This window comes from Chaetodon auriga, chromosome 6 (assembly GCF_051107435.1).
Source record: "Chaetodon auriga isolate fChaAug3 chromosome 6, fChaAug3.hap1, whole genome shotgun sequence".
Classification (NCBI taxonomy): domain Eukaryota; kingdom Metazoa; phylum Chordata; class Actinopteri; order Chaetodontiformes; family Chaetodontidae; genus Chaetodon; species Chaetodon auriga.
Window position 1 is genome coordinate 16707169 of NC_135079.1, and position 26141 is coordinate 16733309.

At 44.3% G+C, this 26141-nt stretch overlaps 1 protein-coding gene across 1 annotated transcript in view; it reads right to left on the bottom strand.

Moving 5' to 3' along the window:
- Positions 1 to 1406: 1406 nt before the first annotated feature.
- The window catches only part of furinb (furin (paired basic amino acid cleaving enzyme) b), a 73919-nt gene continuing 49184 nt past the window's right edge, over positions 1407 to 26141 (bottom strand). The window contains exons 7-16 of the mRNA XM_076734103.1: positions 18624 to 18712; positions 15912 to 16084; positions 11389 to 11601; positions 9727 to 9827; positions 7943 to 8046; positions 6194 to 6311; positions 5802 to 5981; positions 5432 to 5559; positions 4725 to 4853; positions 1407 to 3692 (exon numbers count right to left, since the gene is read on the bottom strand). Coding sequence (XP_076590218.1) covers positions 2983 to 3692; positions 4725 to 4853; positions 5432 to 5559; positions 5802 to 5981; positions 6194 to 6311; positions 7943 to 8046; positions 9727 to 9827; positions 11389 to 11601; positions 15912 to 16084; positions 18624 to 18712 — 1945 coding nt within the window. The 3' untranslated portion in view covers positions 1407 to 2982. The remainder of the gene's footprint in view (positions 3693 to 4724; positions 4854 to 5431; positions 5560 to 5801; positions 5982 to 6193; positions 6312 to 7942; positions 8047 to 9726; positions 9828 to 11388; positions 11602 to 15911; positions 16085 to 18623; positions 18713 to 26141) is intronic.

Genomic DNA, 26141 nt, shown 5'->3' on the forward strand with positions numbered 1-26141 from the left:
GCTGTTTTTTTGCTCTAAGAGCTTGATCAATTTTATGTCAGTAGGGGGCAACATTGAGTCAGAGCAGCGGTACAGTCCGTATCTTCAGATGCTGTCAGTCTTAGACATCCTTTCAGATTGTCCAGTGCTGCACCTGTCCGTGATTGGCTGCTAAGGACTCACCCTGACATTAAACTGAGAGAAACTCTCACTTGAAATCACATGTAATTAACAGCAGCGTGTTTTCACCCATGTTTATTCCCGTGTGAGGGAAAGGTGTTGACAGTGGTGATCAGGCGCTGAACGTGAAGAGGAAGCGTTTCTTTGTTTACGCTACATAAAGATGGATCAGGGGCGCAGAGGGAGAAAAAGTGAGGACGGCTGAGAGTGATCACTGCACTCTGCACTGCATGTGTGGAGGAGAGAGGAGTGGCTGTGGCTGTGTGTGTGTGTGTGTGTGTGTGGGGGGGTGCCTGAGGAGGCACCCTGGGGAAACTCAGCCTCTGCATTTTACTCCAGACTGCCAACTGTGTTTCTCAACCTTTCTGTGCTGGAAGAGAGGGAGAACTGACGCTCTGCTGCTGCCAGATTCAGCACCAAACACACGCATAATGTTTGACCAGCTGGAATAATGAGACTGGAACCTCAGTGTCCAATTGATCTGAATGTGAAATCGACTAATGGGGAGCTGATTTGTTGTTGTAATTAATCTAATATTTCTTCCTGCCAAGCCTAGTTAGCAGGCGGCATCGTACAGAACATGGCAGCTTATTAATACGAGCTAAAGGGCGTAGAGGAAAAGAAGGCACAGAAACTGAGCACGGCTCCACGTCTAATGAAGATGTGAGTGAGGAGATAAAAGCTTTTCAAGCTCATCCACTATTTTTTTTTTTTGAACTACTTGAGCTTATCCACACACACCTTTACTTTCACACACGCACATTCATAATGCAAAGCATGACGCATCTGAGGAGCTCTGAATTTGTGCAGCGAGTTCTCCCGGCAGATCTAATTATGGGCCACAGAATGAATGTACCTTCACCCATGAACCCAGTTACCTGCCTCTGTAGAGCGTTACAGTGGAAAGCTGCTAATGAACAAAGCTGCTGCCGGAGGGCATTGTTTTCCTGCATGCAAACAAACCTGTTCCATTTATATTAATTTAAACTTTAAGGGGCGACCACATTGAAGCTTGACAAAACAGCTTCTTGGAGGCTTTCTGGCAGCGCGCTCGCTGCAACTGGATAGGAGGGAGAATGCTGGCGCCCTGTTAAAGCGAACGCCTGGAGTAAACACGCTTGCAACAATGATGTATGGCTATGAAGAAGTGATGAGCCATCTGTGCTGGCATGTCAGAGGCTGCATTTAAGATGCATAAAACCCTAAAGGTTTACCAATCTGGCAGTAAAGGCACACAGAGTCTACAGTATCTATGCAACAGCCAAAGTCATTTTATTCCAGCATGAAACTGATCTCCACAATATTAACATCCACTGTCAGTTAAATAAAAAAAGGATATAAAACAAACATAGAAAATGCGAGACAAGATCTCTTCATTTCTTAATCATTGTTGCCATCCTGGCCTTTAGATCTAAAGGCTTTGATTCAGCTTGTATGGCGGCAAGGTTTCAGTATTGTAGATGGGAAATAAAGCAGGTATTTGTCTTTCAATGTATGGCACTCGCAACAGAAAGGGAAAGAGCTTTACAACTGATGAAGACGTTCTGGGAGAGAAGCCCCAAAATCAATATGTGCTCTGTGGGGAAAATGAAGAGAAAATGATCTTATTTCTTACCAGCTGCAACCAAGTAGAAAAATGTTGTAAAGGTCAGCCAAGAAGCTTTTGGCAAAGTGTTTTTTTTTTCTTTTTAATTTAATTCAAAAACAGGATTGCTTCTACAAGTCAATGAGATTTTGTGACTGATATATCTGATATGTCTATGCTGCCGTGGCAATTCCCACTGTGCCTTGATTGAAAACAGAGCATCCTCCACAGTTTCCCGCTTATCAAACAGCCTGCGGGATGTTTTATTATGCTGTCCCAGTACGCTGCAGAAATCCTCAATTTAAAGTTTTCTTACTATTAATGAACAGCATGTCGACTTCACGACCCCTGGCCCGCAATCTGCCAGGAATCTGATCAAATATAACGGCAATTTCATAAAACTCTGCCTGTGCTGATGTGCCAGATGTTTGCGTTGGGGGCAAATCAATGCATATTTGGAAAAGTAATGCACTTCACTGGTTTAGACTCTGCTCATTTTACACATCAAGTTCAGCTTACTCATCACAGAGAGCACTGCTCAGCCCGTCTAATATCTTCTTTAGTTCTGAAGGAGCTTTGACAAGAAAATAACAACAAAGATATTTTGAGGATTATTCTGAGCTCTGAATGGTTGTTGGGCTTGGAGACTACATTTTCTCCCAGAAACTGGGGCTGTGGTGCTTCAAAGATGTTTACCCACAGGGGGGCTCTAACACTTCATGCTACTGAGTTGGAAATGTAGGATTCAGGGTTTTTGGGTCTTGGACCTACACTTGGGAGCAGCAGTCATGATGGCTCACAATCTGCTGCTTTGATGTTGACCTTTCTGCCTCTTGTAGGCCCCCAAACTTCTGGGAGAGCAGAACAAGATTTCTGAAATACTCCTAAAAACCCCTAAAATGGGACAGAATAAGGTCAGGAAGGTCGCTGAAGTAAAAATAAGCAGTTGCATAACACCTCAAATTGGTGATGAAGAGTCAGATGCATCATGAATACATCTGACATCAGAATATTAATCAATTCAGATAAATTAACAAATGTAAATAAATACATGGAAAAAGAGAAGACTGACTCCTTGATGCGTTTGGACGGGGTGCTGATGGGACGGTAAGGCCTACGCTTTGTGGTTTTTCTGAGCCTGTGTGATTCTCCTTCGTGTGCCCACTCCATACAGTCACATCTAATTCTGATGCAGGATGTTGTGGTGTCAGACACCACTACAGCAGATGCCGCTTCGGCTAGATCGAGCTCTGCGTCTTGATAAAAGCTGTCCTCTCGCTGTGACCGTCCACTTCCTCGCTGTCTGATTCAGACTGGTAGGCGATCATGTCCTCGTCCCCCCACACAGTGGGGATCCCTTTGTAGCATATCCGTGCCTTCCTCTCCCGTCCTTGGCCGAATCCAAAACCAAAGCCCACCCGCACCCCCCTCGTCTCTGAATACGCACAGGGCAGTCTGGTCCTCCAGCCCAAAGAGGCACCGCCTGAGCGCATCTGCAGTGAGAGGAAGACCCCGATGAAGGCAGCCAGGATGAAGGCACAGCTGAGCACGGCCACGACGGCGGGCAGCTGAGTGGACGGAGCTACGCTGAGCCCCGGAGGTTCCTCGCCTTCTCCGCCGTCGTCGTCTGCTGCTGCTGGGATCCCCCCCTCCAGCTGGGCTCCGTGACCCTGGACTCCCCCAGCAAGCGGGGATTTACGCTGGACCTGGTTCTGGTGCAGGCAGGACGTGAGGACCAGGTGGCTGTGAGGCGGGCAGGACAGGCAGTCTGTCGGTCCGGTGCCAGAGCAGGTGAGGCAGGCGGGGTTGCAGGGCAGGCAGGCCTGGACGGAGGACAAGTCCACCCAGTTCTCCAGGGAGAGGTTGAGGAGCTGCGGGCCCGAGGTGAAGCCCGGCGGACACAGCTTCACACAACCCTGGAGGAAGAGGGAGAAGCCGGGGCTGCACTCTGGATGGAGCGTGGGAGATGAAAACAACTCTCATGAGATGCAATAAAACACAATGAAAATGGCATCTGCAAATAACTGGTCTCATAATGTCTTCACAATATCCTTGGAAGGTGACTGGAAAGAACTGCAGCGTGTACAGTTTAGGGCGCAGCAACACATTTTTTTCATCATCTGCTGTTTGTTTTCTTGGTTCATTGATTCATCATTTGCTCTGTAAAAGGTCAGAAAACAGTGAAGAATGGCCATCACAATTTCCCAGAGCTCAAAGCGGTGCCTTCAGTTGCTTTTTTTGTCAGACCAACAGTCCCAAACCCCCAAATCTTTGATTCTACAGTAGTGTAAGACAAGGAAAACCAACAAATTGTCACATCTGAAATGCTGGAAGTATCAAATGTTTGTTTTAGGGTGAATAAAAGGATTCTTAATATTTGTTGAATTGTAAGCACGCCTCTAATTTGCTATCACACAGAAAGACAAACTTTTCCCTCCCAGGAACCTTGCAGTTCATTTCTGGGGTAGATAACCTATCAGGCAACTGAGGCCCTGCAAAATAAAGTGTAAGCAGTAACTATTGAAATGCAGATTCTCACTAAATTATGGCAAAGCCTGGAATGATTAAGAAGAAAGCGCCTGAATGCTTGGAAACAGAATGAAGCTTCCGACCTCATCTGCCTTTCAATGAGGGAGTCATCCTCCTCAACAGTTGTTGACAACGTAGCACCTCTTGCACTGACGCAGTTTTAATCTCCCCTGCTGCTTCTCCATACGTCCCACACTCTGATTTAAACTAATATGACATATGGCAGTGTGCATATTCAGAGTGCGGCGTAAACAGATGCACGAGAGGCTTGCAAATGGCCAATCTGCATTCACAACACTCGCTTTTCACAAGTTGGAATATCCAGCACGGTCTGACCAAAAGCCTGTTCAGTAACAATGACTTTGTGCCAATGCTAATACATACAAGCCCATTCAATGTAATTGGCTCCTGTTTGAAGTTTGTGTGTCGGCGGAAGCCCAAATGATCTCACCGATACAGATCTGCTGGGCGTCAAAGGTCTTGCAGCTGTTGTTGGACGGCCGCGGGAAGTCAGATGATGAGGGGTTGACGACGCTGGGTCCAGTACCCCAAAGGATGAGGGTGAACTGACTCAACACACCTGAGAGAGAAGGGGGGAGAGAGAGGGGTGAAGATGTGGACAAGAATATCAATGCAACACTTCTCAGAGGGGGGACAGTGTGAGCTGGCTGAGCAGTAGATGGAGGGGAAGGAAACGGAGCGGAGCAAACGTGACACTGGAGGAGGATCAACATCAGCAGAGGACAGAGACGCGCTCATATCTCATTTCCCTGGCTGCTCAGAGTAAACAAAACCACGGGAAAGCTCTAGGACTTAACGAGGTAACTCTTCTGGACAATGTGCTGCCGTTTGCCTTTTCAAAGAAAATGCAGCCTGACAGTAGCTAAAAAAAAAAAAAAAAAATATTCTCAAGATACGAAAGCTGATAATCAAAGGGTTGCCATCCGCACTCTGCTCCCCCGGTACAGAAAAACACGGTGCGAACTGAATCATTAGAGAGGGACAGAAGAGAAGAGTGACTGAGGAGAGGCTATTTAGAGAGGCATGAAGAATATGCAAGATGACTTGAGTTGATGAGGGGGCAGTTAATGATGGCATGAAGATGGGTTTCATGTGATGTGACCAGAATGAACAATCGATGGCCATGAGTGGGGTTACCATAGTCACGTCCATTAGCTGCCATGTTCTCTATTTCCAGGGTCCATTCCCCCTGAGGATCCTCGTCCCATGCGTGGGTGGTCATGAAGGCCCAGTCGTTGAATCCCTCTGAGGAGAAGTCATTGGGCCTGAGAGAAATGGGGAGAGGTGAAGGTGTTTGTGTTATTTTTTTTTTCTGTGGCAAGCAGAAAAAAGCAGAAAGTGTTTTTTTTTTTTTTCCTGGAGAGTATGCCTGTGGGAGTCTGTGATGAAGCTGAGGTACACACACATACATACACACTGTGTTTGTGAGTGAAAGAGACGCAGGCAAAGAGAGCTTTATGTCAGGGCCTGGCTGTTGGTATACACAGTGGGGTGCTTTGCAGCGTACCTGGGGAACAGCAGGGTGGAGCGTGTGCCCAGTGGGCTGATGAGATGAATGCCCAATTTTCCTCTCTGGTTGTGGGACAGAGTGAGGCGAGCCTGAACGTGTTCCAGAGAGTTGACATACTCCGGTCGTCCCCAGCAGGCATCCACGCTCTTGCTGAACACCAGCTTGTTCCCGATGTCTCTGCAGGTTTGACAAGTGGAGGGTAGAGTGTTTAATGTTGTGCGGCTGCAGAAATGGACACAGACAATCGCGCTGTGCTGCAAATCTACGCGGCCGTCCCAGCTCCGAGCGGAATACGCTGACATCTATCAGGCTGAGCTGGATGACAGAACAGCAAGTGCTCATAATGGGGCAAAAACTCACTGCAGTTTAGACACACACACACTTCTAACCTTGGTTCTGTGAGCATGGTGTGAACACACTGATGCTGTGGCCCCACTGTGGTCCAGTTCTGTGCCAAAGCCACCATAGCACCTGCATCCAGGAGCCCATAACCGTACGAATGACTCACTGTGGAGAAAAAACGATGAGACAGAGAGAGAGAGAGTGGTGGGTTGGTGGGTGATGCCAATGAGATTACATCCCAGATATAGAAATTACAGTCAGTCAGCTATCTACTTGTTTACAGTAACTATGTTGGTGTTATATTTGCTCCTCAGGCCTGAGCCCACAAGCATCACTGCATTTCCTTCAGAAATCTTCCTTCTTTCTATTTGTTTGTTGACTTGTGCAGTACTTTTTTACTCTCTTATTCTATTCTCTTTGTTTGTTTTCATGCACCAAAATACCAACGCAAATTCCTTGTCTCTGAAAACCTACTTGGCAAAAAAAATATGATTCTGAACTAGAGACAAAGTAAACAATCTTGTGCTGTAGTGTACAGGCCCTGGGCAGACAGCGTGCTGTTAGCAGGCGCACCGGAGAGGAAGGACCACACCGGAATCTAAATGGACTAAAGTGATATTTGCAGGTAAGTTTACATGCTGTTTAATGCGCTGCAGCTGAGCAGCTAATTAGCTCACTAGCCTGGAAAATGACATTAGCGGTGCACTCTTCCCCTCTTCTTGTCTTTGCTTGCTTGGTGGCAAAGGACAGGACGTGCTCATGTTTGTAGGTTAGGCAAGAAGGAAACTTCAGCAGGAAAGGATCTGTGGTTTGTTTTTCAAGGTCTGTGCCTCTTATGTGTGTATGTGTATGTGTGTGTGTGTGTGTGTGTGTGTGTAGCTGGCTGCTGTCTGGCTGTTAGTCAGTGTGACTGTCTGCCTGTGATAGAAAGCTGATGTAACTGCTTTGTGCAAATATGGTTTAAAATGAAGCGAATTTCAATGGCGGCATGGAAACACATTTTTCGTCTGTGTGCATGGAGAATTAGCGGCATTCTGATGAAATGATGCAAGAATACTAGGGCCGCCATCATGAAACCAAAAAATGTGAAATATAAATTTCTCCCTTCTGGTTCAAAGGACGACACAGAATGAGTCATTTACAGAGAGGATTTGTTTGCTGTGGCAGATGAAAAAACATGCAACTGCATTTCAGTAGGGCTGGCAAGTACCAGTCGCTACTAGCTTAGCTCCAACCACGAAGGCAAACTTCCAAGAAGATTTTCAGTAAGGTTCAGAAATCTAGGTACGTAGCCAAACCGGTACAGACCACTTACAGTGGTGTGCCTACTTATCACTCTCCCAGTGCTTCCCAATTTCCCTAAAGACGGATAATCCTACGGAGCGAAGGCCAGTCACAAGCTATTTAAACATTTCACCCCAAATATTTGATTGGCTGAAATTGTGACATACTGTCAGACTGCAGGCAAACCGGAGAGCGCACAGATCAGAGAGCACGTCTCCAAGGATTTGGGAGTGCACAGAGCACGGAGCTTGAAGCATGTGATAAATGAGAGGTTGCATAATGTATGTGTGCATAACAGGAGACACAAAAATAATTTACTGTGCGCAGAATAGATTCATGTTTTGCTTAAATGAAATAATTGTTTGAAAATGAACTCTACCAAATATGATTTATGTGCTTCTAAAAAATCCTTTTTCTGTGCTCAAAATGGTCCACTGTGTGCTAAGGACAGAGACACAAACACAGTGCCACATAATGCCATCTGCGCTTCATTCGAATGAGCCAGCCTCTACCTCTGCGTCCCACTCCGTTGGTCTTCCAGTCCACGGCGCTGAGGTGCCCGGGCTGGGATGTCCTCACCACCAGGTGCTGCATATCCCTCCAGGTCAGGTTCATGCTGCACAGACGCAGGAAGGAAAGCAGAGGAAACCAAACTTGACTTCCTGTCATGTAAGAGCTGAAGGTATTACTTTCTACATTATGCACATTATGAAAAAAGCCAGGTTTCGCTGACCTTAGCTGAACGACAATACAGCAGAGGAAATGTGAGGAGCTGTGGGGTATGGAAAAGGTCAGGAGTCTATGGACACACCTGAAATGTGATCCAGCTGAGCATATACACTGAGAACAGTCATACATTTCGGAAACCTTACACTGAGACGTACAGGAAGCCCTGAGGGGTGTGTCAGTCAACCATAACAAAGGCAAGGGCTCACATTATGGTTTTAACAGCGGAGCAGAACACCAGTATTAAAGGTACATCATAACCTACTGTGCTGAAAGGTCAGGGAACACAATGGGTACAATACCATGGAGGACTGTCTGGAGCACTCTGTAATGATAGTTTCTAATGAGGTCTGGGATTTCAGAGATGGGGTCACCTTCCGCACAGTAGATGCTCAATAAAAAAGTTTTTTTTTTCTATATATATATACAATACATTTTTCTAAGAAGCAGCAGAAAAGCATTCCGAGAAGAAGCCTTTGAGTCACCAATGAGAAAAACACTGCTCCATGGCTTAAGATAATCAAACCATGAATCACGCTGGTGCAACACCACAGCTGACAGAAATAGAAACACAGACTTGCACTGTGGCGCATCACCTCCGCATCAGCAGTCACATCTCACATCCTCTCATGTGTTATTAATGGACAAGATCCCCCATCTACTCAATGTCACCTCAGCCGAGAGCTAAGAGGAAAATAATAAAACACCAGAAAGCCAAACACTCTGCCTATTAAATGATTCCATCTCTGTGAATTCCAGTGTGGTCCCAGTCTGATAAACTAGCAACCCAGTTATTACTGCTGCCTGTCAGGAGGTGGTGGTGGGGAGGTTCACTGACAAACACTGACTGCAGTTTGGCGTTGAAAGTGAGATACTCTACATGGTGTACAGCTTATCTGTCAGTCAGCTGCTATGACATCAGAGGCGACAGTGCAGAGATAAACCCGTGACGCTGAGGATGGAAACCTGGACTGAAACTGGACTGTGAGGTAATACTGGATTTGATTTGACACCTGTCAGGCAATCGCTAATGTGGGAGTGAAGAGAAATTACGCGCGAGCGGAGGACTGCTGACTGATAACAGGACTAACGCACAAGATGAGACTGAAGATACGAACATAATGGAGAACACATTAGAGCGGCTGACAGAAACTTGGATTCTGACACCTGGAGTCCTAAGTGAGCGATAATGAGAGACGTTCTCCAGTTTAAAATCTTCAGCACTGGCCCTACAGGTATTCAGATGTCTGTGTGGGCTGCAGCTGCTGATTTGTCTTGCTAATTAACTGATTATCAAAAGCTTAATTTGCTGAGGAAAGAATTTCTGGGCTGGGATTTAGGCCAACGCCGACTCCGAGATGCGCATGCACACTTCCAGATGCGAGCGCAGGCACATACACCGACCACGGCTGCACAGTAGAGCGTGACGAATGAAGCTTAGAATGAAATTAAATTTAAAAAGCGTTGTCTTATTTTCTTGATTTTTCCACTGTTAGAGCGTATTAGCTACAGGGTTGACTACTAAAATAGCTCTATGGTTACAGGACGAGGCTGTGTCGTTCTCACTCACTTGGCCTCCAGAGCCAGAGCGATGATCCCAGCAGCCAGTGGGGCTGAAGCGGACGTCCCTGTGTGAGAGTCTGTGCATTTTTGCCTCAGGTCTGTGGTCACCTTGGAGACAGGAGAGGAGGCAGAAATACAGAGGGAGAAACACAGTTAATATGACACATTGAGCTTCCCACCTCAGCGTGAGTCAAGTTCATGGTGAGAGAGGTTGAGGGTTAGACAGGGAAAGGCCGGAACAATGGGAGCTCTGCCTGTAGCGATCAGAGATGGGAAGGAGATGGAGGAGGAGGAGGAGGAGGAGAGAATGAGCAGGTAGGTTCAGTCTCAGGTCTGTGGATCCCTGCCAAAGGGTCACAGCCCGGGCAGTGAATGTCAGCCAAATCAGCCCAGCCAGATTGGTTGGTGGTGGTGAGACAAAGTATGCTAGCGCTCCGGTCTCCGGCAGCGCCAGAAAGCTAATGAGGCCTGTCTGGGTCACGATGGGACACGTCAGAAATGACAAGAAGCCAGAGGGCAAGGCGAGCTGTGAAGGTTAGGAGCAGATTCTTGGTTTGCAACTTTTGGCCTGACAGATTGTGGCACTAATGACCGATATCTGTACAAAGAACGAGTCAGAGGAGCAAACAAAGGGATGGCATGTGTCTGCGGATTGGATAAAACAACACTGAAACACTGTCATATTTCATGAGCTGGTTTTTGATTTTATTGACTGATTTGACTGAATAGTACATGGTAACGCTCGTCATGAGCAGGTGGCTTAGCCGCCGTGCGAATGTGTGTGCAAACGGGTGAATGCAGGCTTGTGTTGTAAAAGTGCTTTGAGTGGTCGTCAGACTAAAAAAGCGCTATACAAATACAGTCCATTTACCATAATCAGCCCTGCACTGATTATGTTTTTATTTATGCAAACACATTCTAAAACTATTTTCAGTTTCAGTCTCTACACACTGAGCGACACATACCCAGTAACTCAGGAGATGTCAGGTGACCAAATCTGTCCACTAAATGAACTATTTGTGACTCCGTGCTGGTCTCCTTGTAATTTGACTGTCTAGACACAAACACTGCACAAAATCCTACAAATTGACCATAAATACTAGTTTTGAACAAAATAAAGCTGTATGAAGTCACCAATAAGCAAATGACAGCTTCTGACAGAGCGACAGTACAAAGCAACAATACAAAGCAACGGATGCGGCACATTGTAAAATGACTTCAATTTCATCTGTTTGATGAGTTGTGTTCACTTGCCTGCGGCATAGCTCTGGTGTATTTTGGAGGGAATGGCAGATTTACGGTTGTTTTATGTTTTCCATGTCCCTGAGGCAAGTCTTTCTTCAGCTGACAAGCAGCTTGAAGGAAGCATGGGGCATCTCTCAGTGTTAGCTCGCTGTGTGTCATTCTGGTTTTGACAGTTTGATGCCTATTCTTGATTTGAGGAAGACAAGATTAATGTGTACGCACACTCAAAAAGGGTCCGTTTTGGATGTGCTTGCGCCAACTTTTGGCTGACTGATCAGGCCGACGCAAGGTATGAGATGTACGGTTATTTTTGCAAGGCTGACATTTACAGTGTGCTAAAGATGTGAAGTGTAGAAACAACCTACACAATATCTGAGATGTACAAAGTGTGAGTGTGTGTGTGTGTGTGTGTGTTTACACCCACTATCTGTTTCTCCCCCAGGTTTCCAGAGCTGAAGGTGGTAGCGAGAGTGGAAGAGCAGGGCTCGCTGTACCACGGCACGTTGCCGGACTGCGTGGTGCTGCTGATGGACAGGGTGTAAATGCTGTTGGTGTAGCCGTCACAGTTACAGCTGTCCTGCTCCCGGCCACCGTTCCCTGAAGCCCACACAAAGATGGAGCCCAGTCTGCCGCGTCCCTGTGGTATAGAAACATATAGATGCTCATAGAGTGGTGCTAAACAGACAAACAGACACGCGTGGAATAGGTCAAGAGAAAGAGACTAACAAGAGCCGGTCGAAGTGTGAAAAACTGCATTTGACAAAGGCGTTTGTCTCACTGCTTAAATGCTTTGCCACTTCCGTGCTCTCGTTCAGAAACACTGAACCGCTTTGGGCACAACTCTTATTAATACATCATAATGTCAGGCGACTTACTGCAGCAGAACATCCGATAGCAAACAGAAGAAATGTAATTACAAAATCTACTCAAGCTGAATACAATTTAGCGACCTGATAAATGACAACAGGATATCTGGCAGTGAGATTGTGTGCGCCTAAAATACACACAGTACATGAGACATACATTTAGTCCAGGAGGCTGGAAAATCTCCGGCTGGTTTCTCTGACTCACATTTCACTAAACATTTTAGCAAAGTAACAAAAGGGGCGTCCTTTGCCAGCCCAGGAACATCTCTAAGATTAGATTGTTCCTTTTGCTCCAAGACATGCAAATGCTTTTTTTCTGCATTCGTCTCCAGCTGATTACACTACTGCAACTCTTTATTCTCTGGAATGCCCCAGAAATCGATGGACCGCCTTCAGCTTGTGCAAAACACAGCTGCCAGGGACATCAGAAGTTGTGGAGAATCTCTGCACATTTTCTCAATTTTGACCTCCCTGCACCGGCTACGTATGGCCTTCAGCATCGATTTTTAAGTTCTGCTCCTTATTTCTAAGGCAAAGGTTGGTTTGCCCCCTTCCTACTCTGCTGACCTTCTTTCTCTCAATACATAGCTTGCAGTAGCCTGAGGTCTGCTGACCAGTTTTGGCTGACTGTCCCCGGGGCCAGGCTGGAGACAGAGGGCACTGGGCATCTGCAGTCACACAGCTCTGAAACAGCCTCCGGGCGGAGAACGACCTCAGTGTCCTTTTTGTAAATGTCTTACAGACAAATTTTTCAAATGGGTTTTTAATTAGTTTTACTTTTGTTGTCATGTTTAATTATGCTTTTCTTCTTCCAAAAATATGCATTTAGCAAGTCTTCTCCTTTGTTGGACCTTGTTATCTCTGTGTCTTTGATTTATGCCTGTGTGAGGCACTTTCTAAGTGTTTTTTTGAAAGAAAAAAAAAGTAAACAAAGATTATTATCATAAGTTACTAACAACTCGCATTTCTATTCAGGATTAATCACACCCTGTCATTCAAAAGGTAATTAAACAATTCAGGCAAAATTCTTCATCAAAGTGCGAAAGCAGCAGCACAGACAGCGTGACATTCAGAGTAAAACCGAGACAACAAAGAAAACTTTTCTTCTTCCACCTACAGCTTGAACCACGTGGGAGGATAACAAATTCATTTTGGAGAACAAAACAAAACGCTAAGAAATGCATATGATGAAGGAAACAGATAGAAGAAAGTGGAAGGACCCCTCTGACATCCCACGTGCAGAGTGCAGTGAAACAGTTGGTGGCAAGCAAGAAATTAATACGGAGAGAGAAAACAGATGTAAAGCATTTCTTACTTCCAGCTTCTGGTTCACCCACAGATACACAAAACAATACAAGAAAGGAAGGTAAAAATTTGTTGTTGTCAGTCAGTGTTTGATGGAAAAAGCTGCAGGACTGTTTTTCTACTCCTCTTGTTAAAGATCGTGATTGTCTGTCTGTTCTGCTCTCTGCCTGCTTGAGTCCTGTCACATCATCAGTTCCACTTTTTTGGCTTCACAGTCCTGACAAACACACAGACACTGGAATTTCTGCGTCCTCATCACCGTTGTACGGCACGGTTAATCAAATACTAAGTGTACAAAGGGACCTCAATTTGACCTGAACGCAGACTTGAGCTTTTTAAATATATATTTGGGATTATTTATTTCATTTTCTTCATGGATTCCCACATCTCCACCTCACAAATGCTGTCTGAATCGTACTGCATTCAAGTACTAAGAGTCTAAAAACTCTGGCTGATACTCCTGAACCTTCCAGCAGAACTTATGACCTGATGCTGCCTTTGCTGCGGGTTACAGAGGCCAGACGATAACGCTTCAGTGCCAGGGGTTATCTCAGTGCCAGAACACAGGCTAAACCAGAAAGGTCCTGTTGTGCTGCTGTCAGGCGATTTTTCCTCGCTAACACACCGTGGTGGTGTGTGGAGCATTTCACATTTTGTGATGTGACATATGACTCATTCTTTTCCAAGGAAAATTTGCAGTTTCATTCATTTATACGCTAATTACTGCCGTCTTTGAATCTAAGTATTGTTCTGCATCAGTGCCTGCTGCTCCGTTTCTATTTTCTCACATCTCACATTTATCATTTAGCGGCTCTGCGAATGTCTTTTGATGTAGCACGCTGACAGATGAGAAATGATGACATTAGCCTTAGACACTATGTCATACTCTTTAATGTCGTAGTCCACTCGACCCTAAAGGACAATTAACAAACTCACCTTGAGTTTGTCCTTTTCTGCAGTACACCTCAGAGAGAGATAGCTTCTATCAAATATCTATACAGTTTGAACTGTACAGATGGAAAAAATGCTGAGACCTCAGATCTCCAACAGCCTTTTGTTACTGACATTAGCTTAGCTTAGCATTAGACTGGAAACAGATGGACACCCAGCCTAGCTTTGTCCAAACGTGACAACATCCTCAGCTCAGTGATTAAAAGTTATATGTTGCTCGTTTAATCAGCACAAAAGATGAATTTTAAAAGTTGATGATACTGAGGCTTCTGTGCCACAACATTTCTTGGTTGGGACCAGTTGCCAGGTTACCATTAGACTACAGGGAGTTACTAGTCCTGGTGCCATGTGGAAGAGTCTTTCTATATTGTTTTATTTTTCCCCTTTCTACTATGAAACAGAGCCGTTCCTCACCAGGCGATATTTTCCATACTCTTTTGCATATGGTGTACATAGCCTCTATAGCTGACTTCATTTAGTATGTTTTTATTGCTTATTGTTTTCTGTTTGTTCTTTTTCTACCTCTCCTTTTCATTCTTGGTGTGGGATCAATAAAGTCTTATCTACCTTACAGCAGCTACGAGAAACTTTCATTTTGTGTTGATTTTGGCAGCCTCTCAACAAAAGTGGTAGCGTCTCCCAGAATGAGGTCTGCATTTCCCATGAGCACCATGCCTAGTATGCCATTTGTTTTGGAAGTGAATGAAAGAAACATGCAATGTTTTTAAAACACAGTGATGAGAAAATGCATCTATTTGTGGTCATGTCAGATTAATAACTGTAATATGACCTTGGTGAAACAAAGCTAACTTCATTAAGTACTGTTTGGACATTTAGTTTACATATAAGCCTCCAACTAACAGGCTCTGTTGCTTGGTAACTTGATGAAAAAGCTGAAATGAACAACAGTCCCTTGTAATATCACATGTACATATTACACATCTGAGTAGGAGGACAAGGGCCAATTCAGGATCACTACTGAAACCTTTCAAATCCTCCAATTCTCTCCATCTCTTGAATGGCCGACCAAGCTCGACTGGTGTTTTTGCTGGTGCTCTGTCATTGTCCCTTCTAGCTTTATTTTGTTCTTCAGTCAATTCAGTCCTTTTTCTCTCTGCTCAGCCTGCCTCCATATCAGTAATGGTCACAAAAAATAGCTGGAAAAATGTAAACATAAAGAATAGCTTTTCCGGTCTGCAGTCAATCTGCAGCCTGATTATGGAGGGCATCAGCCCGGACATCAGGACGGGCATTAAGAATATCTGAATAGAAATAGCCAATCTTCTTGCAGATTGTTTGATAACCAGTTAAAAATTCCTTGTATCTGCTTTAACTCCAGTCATGCTCTGCAATGCTTAACTTCAATTCAACCTCACATCTATCTCTGTGGTGTCTAACCATAATTTCTCCTAACCCCAGCTACGGAGGGCAGCAGTGTGGGAAACACTGTTTGAAAGAAAACTGACCTTGACATGAGAAAAGCATATAATCCCTGTAACACGGCGAATTGCTCCTATGTGCTTTGGTTTTTGAATGGATGAGATGTTCACATTAGCTATCTTTAGAGGTGCTGGTAGGTGGATTTTGCTACTTTTGTGAGATGATTTCAAGTTTTACAGATAAATTATCTGTCAGATGGCTTCAGCGTCATATTTCCATACAGACATGAGAGTGGTATTGATCTTCTTGTTCATTCCTCAGCAAGAAATGGACAAAGGTTACGTCAAACCTTTTAAGAGCTGATGTGAGTTTGATAGTGAAGCTTGAAGTAAAAAATGGGGTAGATGTTAGTTGATTAAAAGTCCCAGCTTATGTTCTGACTGACCTTGGTGATTCCCTGGAGGAAAGCCTCTTTGGCCAGCTTGGCAGGGCCGTCCAGTGACTTGCCATCGTCCTCTGGGCCCCAGCTGGCACTATAAATGTGGATATGCTGAGGGTTGAGACTAAGAGAGTGGGCCTCCACCACATCTGTCACCTCCCCATCCAACATGCGAACTCCTGTAAAAAAAAAAAAATGAACACGCAATGCAGTGAAGATTCAGTTACCAAGCTAGAGACATGAAAAGTGCTGCAGAAAGAGTGGCAGAATGACAGATGGAAAAGAGCTAGCGAGCGTATGAATTGTAGCTTCAGATGGTGGAGAGGTTACAAAACCTGAGGGGGGAAAAAAAACACAGCATGAGATGAGAAAGAAGAGAAAACTTGTCATGATGTGACTGAAAGAAATCGGTCGGACCTCTAATTCCCATTTTATCTCCTGCCAGAAATAAAAAAAAACAACCAAACAAACAAAACAGAAAAACAGGCGAAACAAAAGACTTCACAGAGTTCCAGTTTTTAATGAGTAAGCGTACAAAGCCTCACCCACAGATGCTGACTCCGACAGACACCACACAATTTCACTACCACACAAACAAAAACCCTGCTGGTTTTTAAACCAAGAAAGGCCGTTTCCTGACCTCGCCGAAGCCACAGAGGAGACGAATCTCACAGGCTGCAGAGGAGAGAAAGCCACACACGCACACTCACCCAGATATAGATGAGCAGAGAGTTTACAGAGCCTTCAACAGACTGCCGTGTCCACAGGGTAGCACCAAATGCCACCTTTCATCATACCTGAACGCAACCTTGTCTGAGCCTTTGAAGTGAGCAGCCTCAGATCACCCCTCTGAACATTAATGGCTGTAGAGAGGCGTGAAATGAACCACCCTCAAATAAGGTCCATTACTGGGAGAGGAACCCCGGACCTCAGAGGCAACACAACGACCGATGACGTCCACATTAAGACTTCAATAATCTATTCTAGACAACCAGCCTGGTCCTGCAGGCGCAAACACATGCCAGTAGGGATGGAGCCAAAGCCGTAATTACTCTGTTGGCGGGGGGTTCGCCATAACACAAGTGCGAATACTGAATAGCATGGGAAAAAAAAAAAAAAAACTTTACCGAGCTGCACGTGTGACACAAAGCACAATGTTTGCTAGGTGATTATTATGCACGGGCGGTACTGCAGCAGTAATGGTAATAACTGTCGTAACAGTCCTCATCAACTTCCTGCGGCTCGACGATTCCTTATTAAGACACTGATGTGCGTGTTCCCTGCAGCTCCAGTGAGTCAGAGGTAGCAGGAAGGAAGGCGGCTACGGAGGTGTGTGTGTGTGTGTGTTTGTGTGTTTGTGTGTTGGGAAAACAGGTACAGTAGGTGGAAGAAAACACCAAGTGAGCCAAGTGGGGTCAATTACAGGTTTCAAACACTAATCACTAATCATTGCTCACGAAGGATACGCACACTTATGCCGCCCCACGAACACGACTGCTTGTACACACACACACACACACACACACACACACACACAAAACTGGTATTTGGGAGCAAATCACAGCTGTTTATAAACAATCCGCTGACCCCGTGACGTGAACAGATTCACAGAGGAGTAATTTATGAGAGCGGGGCCAACGCGCCGCTCCGTCGAGAGATGAATGGTAATGAAGACAAAGAAGGAGAGTTATGAGTAACATCTGTGAACAGGACTGCTCAGGGCTCCAAAGGCTCCGCTGAGTCTTGTTGGCTGCCGTCATGTCATTGACAGATTGTTTGGTGACAAAAGTTACTAAAAGCCTCCTTGGAATACTTTATCAAATGCAAAACATTTTCAGGACACACACACACACACACACACACACACACAAAAAAAATCCTTTCAGACTTAATTTGTGATCACAGATTGCATTTACACAGACTTGTCTGAATATCTTCTTTCTTAATGCATATCTGGACACGCTGACAGCTTTATTACTGTTTAAACAAGAGGCTGCCCTAAGAGCCTTATTTGGACTGGCTTTTTAGGCAGGTGATTTACACAGTGGTATGAAAAGAGGTCCACTGTGTTGTGAACTCAGCTTCCCTGGCATCAACATAATACTGAACTTAGGTTGTTCCCTCATCACAAAGGACTGAACAAAACACTTAAAAAATTGAATTTGCTTTCTATCTAATTGGTGGAAAAAGGACTGCAGTTGAAGTGCCAAGTGCCAAATTAAGGTGGGGTGACTTTTAATATTTGCTGGTCAGACTCAGAGATGAGAGTCATGAGACTGAGGCTTTAATTTGTTTTACAAGCACCCAGCAGCCCTAACGAAGCCATGGCCTGCTCATTTCCAGAGGGAAAAAATCAGTAGAAAACAATCCAAAATGATTCTTCCTCTGCTCAGTGGCAACAGATCAAAGATAATCATCTCTGCAGGACAGTTTCACTTGTGCATCTAAACAACGGGGAGTCAATCAGTTGGTCAAAGATCGTCAACGGTCCATCTCGGATTTCATCTTTAAAATCCATTACCGGCTCTATAATGAAATGTGAAGACACAGCTAAATGTGATTCTGATTCAGGCCCCAGACAAAAGGGAGCCTCGCTGAAAGAAATCCACTTCCACCTTTAAATATGAACATTATTGTGCATATCATTTCTAATTAAAATACCACCATTACCTCTAATGAAACACTGTACCCAATTAAAAAACAGTATGCTTCACTCACCTCCAATTTTAGCATTATAGGCCACACCCACACCACACACGCCGTTGTTGGCTGCAGCGGCAACTTCTCCTGCACATCGAGTTCCGTGTCTGTGAAGAGAAAATGGTCCAAAACACAAAAGTCACAAAGGAGAGCAACAAAATAAGGAGGAAGAATACAAAGAAGCAGTTCACCCGTCGAGCAGGAGCATCACAATAACGCAGCTAAAGACTGACGGTAAAAGAGCAGCAATTGTTTGTAACTCCTTCAACTGAGCTCTGCTATTTAACAAAACTGTAACCGAGGGGTTGCTAAATATACACCACAGGCCAAAGAGAAGCAACGCCCCCCCCCCCCCCCCCCCCCCCAAACAAAAAAAAAGCCTCAGAGGCCCTTCTGTAACTGCAACCTACTCACGTTAGAGTTGAAGCAATAAGTGCCAGAAAGCCTGATATGCCTTCTGAATTAAAGGGCCATTCATTTGAAGAGCTTCAGAATTCAAGGCTTAATTAGAATAACACAGAGTGCTTTCACAGGCTTTGTGGAGAACATGAGGTGCAGTTAGAGAAAGGTGCACAATAAGCATCAGCATTCACATTCAGGTGGAAAAACGTCACTGCACCGTGCGACTGATGCATCAAACATGTAATACCACAATCACACACACACAGAAGAAAAACGTGGAGTATTAGAACTGTGCAGAGCGAGTGAAACTGCACCTTGATGAGCAGATGAGGAAAATGTTAATGCTTAAAGGCCCCGAAAACACATTTTCTTAATAAGCTTCTTACAGTGAGTGACAGGGTCCCACAGTAACACACGATCTTCAGCCAAAGTCTGAGCAGTTTCGGCTATTTCACATCAAAGATTTCCATATTTGTGTTTTTGTCCTGTAGTTATACTTATACAGTTACTGCATATAGTTTTACAGTTGGGAAAAAAAAGGTGATGTTATGTACTTCTGCGGACCAATCAGAGATTAGGAACATTTGGATGAAGATCTGATGACAGTTGTAGGGTTGCTTGCTTCTGCTGCCAGCACTGTCAATCAAATCTGACCAAACACACCCACACAGTCACAGATTTTGCTGAGGTTTTGAGTGTTACATTCTCAATAAATAATAATTAAGGACTTTTTGTAAGTGAATATTCCATGTTACAGAGAAATACGGAGGATTACGAAACAAGTTTTAAGCAGCGTTCTTCTAAACAAGTGTTCATATGCATTTCCACCGCTGACCGTACTTCTGCTCTGTACTATATCACCGCTTGTACAAAGTTTGAGATCTATGTGGCTGTGAGCACAACAGCGAATACAGTCGATATACAGTAGCTGCTTCACAGAGCCCCTCTTCTCATCTCTACTCTGTTTCTCTGAAAAAAATATTGGAAATCTCTTCTGTTCTGAAATCTTGTGTCGGACAGGCTACAGGCTCTTCCCATCAAAAATAAGTGATGTGGAACCTGAGGACAATTACAAAGGCCTGTCTAAAACTAACTTTACCACGGCAATCACTGGCCACAGGCCATCCAAATGAGATATGAAATGTTATCGATGCACATGAATTATTCACAGAGTCCCTCATTAATACCTTAAACCATTCTTGAGTTTCAGAGAACAGACAGGTTCCCCATAGACTGATGTCTAGATGTCAAATACAAAAACACTTCACAGATAAAAACCACTCCCGCCCCGAAAACGCACTTTATCAACTGCAGATCCGGTCTCACAAAAGACGATGAAAAGTCTAAATTGAAAATGTTCCAGATCTGCATCATTCCAGAGCAGAAAAATAATGGAGCAGCATTTAGCACAGGTCATTATGATTGTCTCCTGATTACAGAGCACATATCTGATTAGGAGGTGCTGAGTTTCACACTCATCTCTGTGACAAACTGTGTGAATGTTATCAGAACAAAGCTAATTATGACCACGGTAGTGTTTTCAAAGAGCCAAAAATGACTTTCTTTTTGATCCGCCAACCTCCCTGATGATGAGGCAGAGGACAAAGTCGTTTCAAAGGGTCAGAGCACAGCTACGCCTCCAGCTGGGATCCTGATTAGACTCTGTGTAGCTCTGTGATATATTAGCCACCCGCTAATTCTCTCTAACACATTTTAGCGGAGGATCATTGCTGTGTTCTTTTCTAATTCTTCATCTTTCTCGCTTTCTTTCATCATCTGAGGCTGTACAAAGTCAAAGAAAACACAACAAAATACTGATAGTGTGGAAAAAAACAAAACAAAACAATGCTGCAGTTGAATCTGGCCTCCTAACAAATCATTTATTTCATGACCCAGGCTGTCGACTACTACAAGCATTAAAGTAATTTTTAAACAAGTAATCAACCGCTGACAGGGCCTATTTTTCACTGACGGATATGTCCTTACACATGGACCTCGGCGCAACATATGGCAGGGTGTAATACATCACAAATGCAATTAAAATGTTATCACAGCTATCAAGAGGTTAAACTACGTTGTTTTACTGCTAACTAGCTTATTTCACATCGTACAAATGGCAGCAGTCGATGGAGAGTTGACGGCTCCCTCGAGAACAGTTCCTGTACTTGGGTGAAATTGAGACTTCTCATATGTCAAGGCCAATTTTCTTCTTCTTTTTTAGCGGCGCTATGCAGCAGCAGCAGCAGCACTTTTGTGTGAAAAACTGCAGCGTGATCAGAGAATCATTACAATTCATATACACAAATCAGTACATTCATCTGGTTATTAAAGAAAAATCAAGTGCATGAAAAAGCTTGAGGCGAGCATGACTGTACGAGCCTCACTTATTCAGATTCCATATGTATTAACCTCTGTACAGCAGGACATCTCTGTCTGCATGCTAAGTGGCGAGTGGACCTTTTAGTGAGTATCTATTGTTTAATCAGAGCACTAGAGAGGAGCGGGCCTGCCCACTCATTACTTTTTAGCTCACCACTGCGCGCCTGACAGTGTCTGTCTGACTGACTCTGCAAGCTCGTCCACACAAATCAGTCATGTTATTATGCGCTGAAACACTGCAGAGTGGGGGCTGAATGGTGACTGTCAGTCATTTCAAGGCAGAAACAAAGGTAGCTATAAGACCACTTGTCTGATGGCGAGCGACTACCATGTAAGTTATATTCTTTCTCTCATTTTCAGTGGTACTCAGACCTGGCATAATTTAACCTACTGCATTTTTATAATTCAATGCACCTGCTTAACATAAAAATAAACCTAGACGGGATCTATTTGAAGACTTACAAGACACTAAGTGCTTCCTTAGTAAATTAATGCAGCAGCGGGTCATGGTGCACACCAGTCTGTTATTAATGTGTATGAATCCACTGCTTGCACTTGTTTGTTTTAGGTTGAAGTTAAGCTCCATTTTAAAGCAATTTACACGTCACATTTTCTTTCACAGTGTGGTTAATTTCCTTGCGGTGGAGCACTACTGAGTAAACACAGAAGAAACCCTCATTTCTAATGGGAACATATTCTTTCGCTCTCTTGTAATACACAGGCCACAGAGCTTGTAACCATCCACACTGGCCAAAAGCACACATAGTCAGCAGCACCAGGGCCGGCCAGATGGCTTGGCCCAAAATACTACATGCTTGCACTGTGCAGAAATTTGCAGCTGAATTGCACTGCAAATAGCAGTGTTAACTGTCAGTGACTTTTATTTAAAAACAAACAAATAAAGGAAGAGCCTGGCTCACAGCTTTGCCTTTTGAAACAAAGATGCTCTGAATTTCTGTCTGGAAATAAATAAGTCTTTTTTTTTTCTGGATCTGATTAGCGATGTTGTTACTTAAGCAAACAATCACAGCTCAACCCAAAAAAAACGAGTTATGATGTTTTTAAAACTCAGATGGATGTCCGTGATGGTCAGTAGTTTGACACGAGGTCTGCAATTCCTTCAGCTGCAACTATCTGCACCTACAGTTATTGTTCCATCCACAGCATCGTAAAACAGGCTTTTGTGCTCCAAACAGCACATATCCTCAGACCAAGGAGCCGTGGCCACAGATGTGATGCCAGGCAGAGGATTCAGCCAGGACGGGCAGAGAGAACACAAAGCCAGAGGCCTGGGAAGACATTTATAGAGAGGCCGTACACACCGAGATGCAGCTGTTTTGAATACTATCTGCATGTGCACATGCATGTGTGTGTGTATGTGTGCGAACCAGTGAGTGGCCTGGATTGAATTCAGCTACAACAGCCAGACAGTTTAATATATCCAGGGAGGCTCAGATGTGCCAGAGCGAACAAAAGGGTTTGAGACGAAGCCACAATTTTATCTGTCAAATGTCCATGAAATTAAATGATTTCTGAGACACTTTACTGAATGCCTCCATTCTATATCCATTTAAAATAGATCGGAAGAGGTGTCACGCAGGCAATGACTCGTGGGGTCAGGAGTAAGTGTATAGTTTGAAAAGTCAAACGTTTACGCCATGATGAGACGTGGGAAAACAACAACAACAACAGGCTTTAAAAGTAGGGCGGGCGGCCTCGTCTCAGAGAAAGACAATCGCAGAACATAAATCATTAGTGTGTGAACCACAGGATGGCAAAAGCTACACGCTTTGTCCAAAGGACAAGCTGTGCAGAAAAGACCTGAAGAAAAGCTCAGATAAAAAAGGCTGCTGATCTACACACGCTCTGTTCACACAGCCAATGTGACCTTTCCCTTATCTTATCAGAAGGAGCAAAGGGACAGAGTGAGGTAATGCTTTTATCTCTCCTCCTCAGGACAAAGCGCCATATTTGGTCAAGTCGCCGCCCTGCCATTTACTGGAGAATGTAGACATGTCACCCGACACAATATCTCTGCACTGATGTGATGTAACTGCAGACTGTGCAGAGTCAATACAAATATGGAGTGGACTGAATTTATGTAGCGCTTTTCTACCTTAACAAAGTGCTTTACAACATCTCTCTCTCATTCACCCACACGCACAAAGATGAGAGCTTGACACAAGGGGTTAATGTGAGTTGTGCTGCAGATACTCACGTTTTGATTCTTAGGCCTGTGTCAGATTTCACCAGTTGATATCACCATGGCAGCGTGAGTCAGACGTATTGTATTTGGTCAGGCTGTGCCGTGGTTTAATTATACTCCTCGCTGTGTTTGCATTCTTTCACTTACTTTCTGACATGAGTGATGGTGGGAAGGTTCGCCTTGTCTCATTACTGAATATAAGACTATTTCCAAGTAGTGACAGTGTTTACATTCTTTCATTCACTGTGACAGGGAGCTGGTTTTCTGAAAAGGAGCCAATAGCAGTATTTCTTCACATTTCTCATTCTGTCTTTGCTCTCAATAATCTTGGGATATGGGACCGGAGGGAGAACATAAGCAACCATACTGACTGATCCCGGTTCTTGTCTCCACACAGTATCCCTGTAGCACTAATGTGTAGTCACACTTTTGAGGAGGCCAGTGCCTTCGGTGGAGCTACATTTGTAACACAACACTATAAATCCACCTTAATGGCATTCTACAGTGATTTAGCACTGCTCTTCCATACAGCTGGGGGAGTCACAAGAGACCGATTTAAAAAAAACGCCATATCAGTCAAAATCACACAGTGGAGGCCGACTTTTAGTCCTCGGTGTGCGTCCATCACCAAAAACAACGGATCCTACACTCCCCATAATGCAACTTGACAGCCTCTTTCATTCGTCTCCCCATCTCCTAAATACACACTTATTTCAAAATCCACATTTCCATAATATATGGAACTTTAAAAAAAGAAGCCAAAACTGGGATGTCAACTTCAAAAAAAGCTCAAAGACCTGATCCAACTGTTTTACAGGCTGAGTAGTACTCTTCATGATGAGTAAACTCAACTTCAGGTGTAACAATCTGTGCAGTGAACCCAAATGAATCATCAAAAGTCTGAAAGTTCTGAAGGTATTACTAACAGAAGGTGAGCAAGAAAAGCAGATCATTTCTCCGCGAAGACTTTCTCATACAGTGCTGAGACAGAAACATAAGCATTGTATGTATTCAAGCATTTGTGGTCACAGATGGGAGGCAAATGTGACCACACGTACACATTCACGCAGTGTTTGTGTTGCCCTGTATAGACCATGTGTGTTGAAATATGCATCACCGAGTGTGACTGATGTCTAACCCATGCCTGGCTTAACTGTAGGATCAGTATCTTGGCTTTGCTTTGTTGGTTTATCTGTTTTTGGAGGGACTGAATAGGGTCCGTTTATCGGAGCTGCCAAAAGGATTAGGCTATTTTCCTCTCTGCTCAGCTCAGCTGTGGCCTCAGGCAGGTCTGTTCGAATGGTTACACTGGAGTGTGAAGTGGAGATCTCTTCATTGTGTGGCCGAACACAGAGGTGCTGTCTCCAGCCTTGTAAAGATGATCAGATGAGTTTGTTTCAGACTCCAGATCTGAATGTCTTGGGCTTGAGAAAACCATATACATTAGATCATTTCTGCCTACGTACGCTGACAACTCTTTTTGGTACTCGACAATGGGCGAAAGGCAGCACACTTTCAAAACACAAAGTCCATCATCTGTCATGACTGTTCATACCTGTAGGCAATTTGGGGCCCTCCAATACATCTGAATTACATAATCATATGTGGGAGGAAAGTCATGAGGATGTGGAGGGAAATAAATCTAACTTCACAAAGAAGAGGGGCCACAGTAACACCCGTGCTACTCTGTGAATAAAATGTATTATTACTCTGCTATATGGAGCACTGTGGTAGGAGAGGAAATAAACTCTTTTAATGGGGCTACTCTGGTTAAAATGACCATTGCCAGATGGTGAGGTATCTGAAAAGGACATGAATGAAAACAAGGAGATGCACAGCGTGGGTTACTGAAAACAAACAGTCTGTGTCTTTAGATCGTTTCAAATGGCTGAAAGTCAATCAAATAACTTAATGGGAAAAGAAAAACAATTGCTGAAGTCCACCAACCATTTCTACAGACACAGCTGCTTTAACATCATATTCAACAGCAACAGTCAACACAGCAGGCTAATAATGACTGGCTCCAGGTGATGGGTCATGTCTTGTAGAGATGGGTTTGGTTTAGGACTGCTGAATCCAAGCACCACGAGCTATGCCTTGTTGAACTCTTTAGGAAAATGGCAGCTTTCAATCATTTTGCTTGGCAAAAAAAAATAGCAGGGAAACAAGTCAGAAAGCCGGAGGAATCAAGTTTTAGAATTAGGTCTCTGCCAACAGCAGCTTCGAAAAAGTCTGTCTGGCTGTCTGGAAAGCAAACAAGCGTCTCCAGCAGAGAAAACAGGACGAGGGGAAGCAGAATTACAGTATTCAGGCTTGACAAAGGTGACAGCTTTGTAAACAATAATTGATAAACTCAGTGTAAACAGTGGAGGGCATTTATCTACAGCGCGGAAGGGCCAGCGTAAAGAGAAAAAAGATGCTTTGTGTGCGGATTCCCTGCTCTTTCCTCCACCAACAATGCTAGCAGTCAAAGGAAGAGTCTGAGAAGCCTTTTGTCAAACTGTCAAGCGTCAGCCTCAGAGTGACAAATGAAGTCTCATAACAGGGCT